At 29.2% G+C, this 7,500-nt stretch overlaps 3 protein-coding genes across 3 annotated transcripts in view; 2 read left to right on the plus strand and 1 right to left on the minus strand.

The window, feature by feature from the left end:
• The window catches only part of LOC137616421 (uncharacterized), a 742,648-nt gene that overhangs the window by 545,450 nt on the left and 189,698 nt on the right, over nt 1–7,500 (plus strand). The gene's annotated exons all lie outside the window — the stretch shown is intronic.
• LOC137616424 (receptor-type tyrosine-protein phosphatase T-like) overlaps nt 1–7,500 on the minus strand; it is a 209,195-nt gene that overhangs the window by 122,516 nt on the left and 79,179 nt on the right. The window lies entirely within an intron of this gene.
• LOC137616739 (receptor-type tyrosine-protein phosphatase T-like) overlaps nt 6,265–7,500 on the plus strand; it is a 48,191-nt gene continuing 46,955 nt past the window's right edge. Inside the window, 4 exon segments of the mRNA XM_068346741.1 lie at nt 6,265–6,352; nt 6,575–6,835; nt 6,987–7,118; nt 7,396–7,500. The exon segment at nt 7,396–7,500 is cut by the window's right edge and continues 63 nt beyond it. Of these exon segments, the coding sequence (XP_068202842.1) occupies nt 6,265–6,352; nt 6,575–6,835; nt 6,987–7,118; nt 7,396–7,500 (586 nt within the window).

Genomic DNA, 7,500 nt, shown 5'->3' on the forward strand with positions numbered 1-7,500 from the left:
AATGCGTAGATATAAAATGATAATACCATTTTTATGTAAATTATCTATGCCTGCATTTATTTAAAGTAAGATTAATATAATATATCATAAATGATATTTAAATATTTAGGCAAATAGTCTATGAATTGATACAGCAGATGAATATAGAATTTTCTTTAACAGTAGGTTCTTGATCCAATTGTTTGTGAGTGACGTAATTGTGGCATACGAGTATATTCTATCTCCGAGACGTTGCTGTATACTTGTTATAAATACTTATATATGCATATATATATATATATATATATATATATATATATATATATATATATATATATATATATATATTTACTGTATATATATGTATGAATGTATATATAATCATATGTATATATATAATATATATATATATATATATATATATATATATATATATATATATATATATATATATATATGTGTGTGTATATATATGTCTATACAATAAAGTTTAATGGTTTCGTGTTGAAGTAGTATTTCAGGTTTTAATTCTGGTCCGGGTAAATGCACTGACATCAAAACATATATACATACATACATATATATATATATATATATATATATATATATATATATATATATATATATATATATATATATATATATATATATATATATATAATGTGTGTGTCCGTGTGTGCTTGCGCGTGTATGGGTGTGTCTGTGTGTGTGTGCGTGCGCGTGTATGTGTGTGTCTGTGTGTGTATATATGTATGAGTCAATGTATATATATTACGGATTAAAAGAAGATAAAGCCACTATAATAAGGGTATATTATGAAGGTGATCATCCAAAGAAGATTGTTTTCAGAATTATAGGAAAGAGAAACCGGGAGAAGGATAGATCTTGATAACTGTGAACATCTGGCAAGTATATTCGACTTGAAACTTTTGGAAATATAGCTTCCTAGAAAGTGGCGGTCAATTTTCTGAAGAAATCCTTCGTAAACTCTATGTATTTATCCCAGGAATAGAAAAGTTTGGGAGTTGAATTGTTCTTCAGTTTCCTATTTGTGTCTGATTGAGATTCATATGTAGAAAGGATTGTTTTTTCCTTTTTGTTTAGGATATTGAAATTCAAATGTGAGGGACAGGAAAGGGAAAGAAGTTTTTAGTACATTCAAAATTCGTGGAGTAAATTGGGTGCGAATGTAAAGACTTTTGAAAACCGGACTGTTTCTTTTGAATAATATTTTATCAATAAATATTTACAGAAAAATCCAAGATAGAAAACTGCTAAGGTTATAATTAATTCGCGTAAGCTTTCTCTGAGAAAAAAAGACTTTACCGGGTATACTGTAAGGCAGAAAATTACTGATGAGAAAGTGGAGTGCAATACAGAGTGGAGCATGATTAGCATATATGCAATAAATCATATGTTGATTTCATAAGCAAAAAGTAGAATTTCACTCAATTGAGGTAAAATGTTTCGTATATGTGAGAGAAAAATAGAAATGCTTAGATGATTATATAGACATGTAGAGATGATCAAATGTTAAAATAATTGAAAGAATGGAGGGAAATGTTTTGCAGTGGATCAATCCAGTGGAAAAGTCGTAATGGAAAGATTTATGAAAATTGTGTTCAAGTTTGATATGTTGATGTAGTTTTATGTGCACGTGAGGTTTATAAACAGGTCAGCATTATAAGTAGGAGTGTGACAGTGACCATTGTCTCACTGGTCTTTCTCTGAAGTCATTAAGTAAAAGGAAGATGAATTAATACACACATATAAATATATATATATATATATATATATATATATATATATATATATATATATATATATATATATATATATTTATATGTATATACATATATATATATATATATATATATATATATATATATATATATATATATATATGCATATAAATATATATATATATATATATATATATATATATATATATATATATATATATATATATACATGTATATATATATATATATATATATATATATATATATATATATATGTATATATATACATATATTCATTTATATGTAAATATACGTATATATATATATATATATATATATATATATATATATATATATATATATATATATATATATATATATATATACATAAATATATACACACACACATATATATATATATATATGAATATGTATATATATATATATATATATATATATATATATATATATATATATATATATATATATATATATATATATATATATATATATATACATATAATTATATATCATCTCCTCCTACGGCAATTGATGCTAAGGGTCTGGGTTAGATTTCGTCAGTCGTCTCTATCTTGAGCTTTTAATTCATTACTTCTCCACTCATCCTCTCCCGCTTCACGCTTCATAGTCCTTAGCTATGTAGGTCTGGTTCTTATAACTCTTCTAAATCCTTTTGGAGCCCAGCTGAACGTTTGGTGAACTAATCTCTCTTGAGGAGTGCAAAGAGGATGCCAAAACCATTTCCATCTACTCACCATGATCTCATCCACATATGGCACTCGAGTAATCTCTCTTATAGTTTAATTTATAATGATGTCCTACCATTTAACTCCCAATATTCTTCTGATGGGATTGTTATCAAATCTACTAAATCTGCTAGCGATTGTTTCATTATCATACCACGACTCATGTCCATACAGTAACACAGATCTCACTAAACTGATATATAGCCTGATTTTTAAATGTAATTTCAGGCGATTTGATTTCCAAATTCTACCTAACCTACCATTGTCTGATTTGCTTTTTTTCAATTTTTCACTAAACTCCAAATCTAATGACCCTGTATTGGAGATCATAGTTCCTAAATACTTAAATGATTCTACCGCATTAATCCTTTCTCCTTCAAAAGAATTTCATATTCCGTTCTCATCATCTGTGTCATTTTTCAATTTATTTTAAGCCCAACTATTTCATGCATTATGGTAAGCAAGTTACAAGTCCTGTGGTACTCTTCTAACAAGGACAGCATCATCAGCATGCTCCAAGTAGGCTAATTTCCTATTACCAATCCAGTCCAATCCTTCTCCACCCTCTCCAACTGTTCAATGCATTACAAAATCCATGAGGGGAATAAACAACATATATGATAACACATTCCCTTATAGTACTCTGCTGTTCACTGGAAATTCATTTTATAAGACTCCACTAACATTAACTTCGCACTTGCTATGCTAATGAACAGACTTAAACAAATTTACATATTTAAGAGGAATTCCATAATAACGCAGGACTCTCCACAAAATTGACCAGTGAACACTTTTAAAGTCTTTTTCATAGTCCACAAATGTCATCAAAAGTGGATTTCTATATTCTATACATTGTTGTACCACATATCTTGAAATTAAAATATGGCCGGTATAACTTCTACCTTTTCTAAATCCGGCTTGTTCCTCTCCAAGCTTTTCATCAATCTTTCTCTCTAGTCTCTTTAATATGAGCATACTATATATTTTCATGACAACTGGCGTAAGTATGATGCCGCTATACTTATTGCAATCAGTCAGATCTCCTTTTTTTGCCATTTTCACCAACACTTCTAGCTCCCATTCATCAGGTTTTGTCTCTTCACGCCACATTTTACAAAATAATCTTGTAAGTATTCTGGGAGTCACTTCATTTTTGGCTAGTATCATCTCAGCAGTTATTCCATCGTATCCTTGGGCTTTCTATCTTTTGAGTTCTTAATGATAGTTTTGACTTCAAACACACTGGATTCATTCATGGGCACATCAAGGGCTTCGTCAGCACCAGGTACAGCAATCAAATTATTCTCTTCATATACCCTATTCATGACCATCCAACGTTGGCTTTCTTCATCTTCTGTTGCTATAACAGAGCCATCTCTCTTTTTGATGGGTATATGCTTCTTTTTCTTTGCTTTAGTAGAGATTCCATTAGTCATTCTATGAGCAATTCTTACACCACAGCCACTCCCTGAATTCATAGCTTTGTCAGCTTCATCTGCTTTTCTGTCTAAATATTCTCTCCAATCATTCCTGGATTTTATTTTGATTTCACTAACAATTTTCATTACTTTCTTGAAAACTTTCAACAATCAATTTCTGTCTTTGTCTCCTTTTTATAGTATCCCAAGTATCATCTGATATCTATGGTTTTCTGCTTGTAACTGCATGTCCCAAAACTTCACTACCAAGTGACTGATATATGTTCTTAATATCACACCATTCTTCTTTAATTGTCTGTTCTTCGTCTCTTAAAGTCTTTAAGACTGCAAACCGATTCCTACATTCAATTGCAAAGGTTTCTCTGTGCTCATCTTCTACAAGATCAGTTGTATTAAACCTAGGAATTGTATCTACATTTCTCTTTTGTACTTTCAGTTTAATATCAGTGTGGCAATGAGGAGCCGGTGATAACTACCAATATCTGCACCCCTGTAGCTTCTTACATTTTTTAGAGTCTTACTTCTCTCTTTGTTAATGGCTATGTTATCTATTTGATTATTTTAATTGCCACATGGTGAAGTCCATGTATATTTGTGAATGTCTTTGTGCTGAAGGAGAGTAACTCCAATGACAAGATTGGTTGTTGGACAAAAAATTATAAAATGTTCCCCCATTTTTATTTGCAACTTCGCCAAGACCCTTAATACCCATCATATTCTCTATAACTTGATTATCCCTTTCAACTTTAGCATTAAAGTCACCAATCATAATTTTCATATCTGTCTCTGGGATCTCATCTATTACACTCTGCAGTTCTTCATAGTATTCATCTTTCCTTTCTTCAGGGCAATCATTTGTTGGGGCATAAAATTGCTCTGATTTAAACTTTGTAAGTAACAATGTACTAGTTACAGCTCTCGATTCCGTTAATGCATTTTCTGCTCTTGATGTCATCATCATTTCTACCCCTTCTCTTCCAATTTCATCTTTTCTTCCTGAGTAGATATATATATATATATATATATATATATATATATATATATATATATATATATATATATATATATATATGTATGTATATATATATATATATATATATATACTGTATATATATATATATATATATATATATATATATATATATATATATATATATATATATATATATATATATATATATATCCTTACAACGTGTTTCAGTTAGGGCCAAGATATCCAAACAATATTTCATGGATTCATTCTCCACTTGCTGTAACTTTTCAATCTGATTCATGGTTCTAATATTTCAATTACCAATTTTCATTTTTCTTTAGAATTTTTAAACTGGTAGATTCTTAGCACCCCACTAAGCCCGAGACTGGGGGTCATTCTGTCCTATTCGCTTTCCATAGACTGACTAAATCTATTTGAGGATTACTCTCCTGAATTCATCAAAGGATAGCCTGTTCTTTGTGATGCACAGTGCCTATCTAAGGCAAGTGACCCCTGCTGGTCTATACTAATTCCAGTAAGATCATTTACCTGGCATCAGGAGTAAAAGCCAAAAAGACATCTTGTCTATTCCCGTAAACCCAATCCGTCACCCTGCTACCAGTGACTTCATCGAGATTTACGGGCGTATTTCCTCCACACCCAAAGTTCTCATTACTCTACCAAGCTGCTCATCCGCTTATGTAACGCTTGGCATACATGGATTGCTAAGATAGAACATCTAGAATGGCAATAGCACCTATATACAGTATATATATATATATATATATATATATATATATATATATATATATATATATATATATATATATATATATATATATGAATATATATATATATACATATATATATATATATAAATATATATATATATATATATATATATATATATATATATATATGAATATATATATGTATATATATGTGTGCATATGTGTATATATATGTATACATTATATATATATATATATATATATATATATATATATATATATATATATACATATATATATATATATATATATGTATATATATATATATATATATATATATATATATATATATATATATATATACATATTTATATATTTATATATATGTATGTATATATATATATATATATATATATATATATATATATCTATATATATATATATATATATATATATATATATATATATGTGTGTGCGTATGTATATGTATATATACATATACATATATATATATATATATATATATATATATATATATATATATATATATATATTTATATATATATATATATATATATATATATATATATATATACTGTATGTATATACATGTATCATGTATGTATACTGTATATGCGAGGCTCTACTATTAAATTGAATGCCACATCTAACTGCTCCAATTCAGGCAACGGAACTGGAAATGCAATTATTTGTAACATTGGTAAACGTCTCATAAATGGGTTTGAGAACATTTCAGATGTATAGCTTGCTGTAATTTGGTTACTCAGAGTTGATACATCTATTCTATAAAATAACCTTATTAATGTAAATAAAAAATTAGAAAAAATTACATGATCAGTTATCAAATTGATTAATAAAACGCCATAGTACTTTACGAGACCCGAATTTCCCAGATAATCATGAAATTTCTCTTTCTTTCTAGCAACCTTTAAAAGTGCCAGTCACACGTGGCGGTGTAGCAACGGTGAAGACTTGGAGATCAACATCACTACCAGAGATGGTCAAGTGAATAGTTCACTCAAAAGATTGCCTGTTCCAGCATGGAATGCGGGTGATCTTTCTCTTACTGGGAATACTTCTGACAGTTACAAACTCAAGATTAAAGACATGAAACCTGAGGACAGTGGACTGCATTATTTAGGTCCAGAAAAGAATGAATGTTATCTCAACATTATTGTTAGAGGTGAGAACAATGATTTGTTGTTTTCCGCATCAAGCGGTATCAGAGGGTAAATGTGATATCAGGTTCTCTTTTCTAAATAGATGCCAAAGAAGCACAATTCATAAAGAAGCAAACATGTGTCTATAAGTTGCCATTGCTTTGTATCACACAGACTGTACAGCTGGAAGATTCGGGCCAAAGTGCGACAACCGATGTCCTAATTGTCAAAATGGCGGACAGTGCCACAGCTACACTGGAGAGTGCCTGTGTCCTCCTGGTTTCATAGGAAAGGAATGTCAACATGGTTAGTTGTTCTCTTCTCCTCATTCTTGTCTTTCTCATCAAACGTTTTGTTTCAATGTTTCTTCCCTTTCGTTTTGTTAGATTTTGATTGAATGTGAAAACGAGGAATATATTTCTTTCAAATCAAATATGATCAGAATTGTTATCGCTTAGCAGCCTTATAAAATTGATGGTTCATTGTATATTTGTGCTTCTTACCTTAAAATCGCCCCAAATTACTTATTTTTTCATACAATGAGAAAGTTTATAAGATATGATCGATTACGTGTTTCTTTCAGCTTGTCCCAAAGGTTGGTTTGGAACCAAATGTCAGTTTCACTGTGACAAAAAATACCTAGAAAATATAGGACCTTTTCCAGACTCTTGCAAGGGACTGATTCTTT

The sequence above is a fragment of the Palaemon carinicauda genome, chromosome 22, assembly GCF_036898095.1.
Source record: "Palaemon carinicauda isolate YSFRI2023 chromosome 22, ASM3689809v2, whole genome shotgun sequence".
Lineage (NCBI taxonomy): Eukaryota > Metazoa > Arthropoda > Malacostraca > Decapoda > Palaemonidae > Palaemon > Palaemon carinicauda.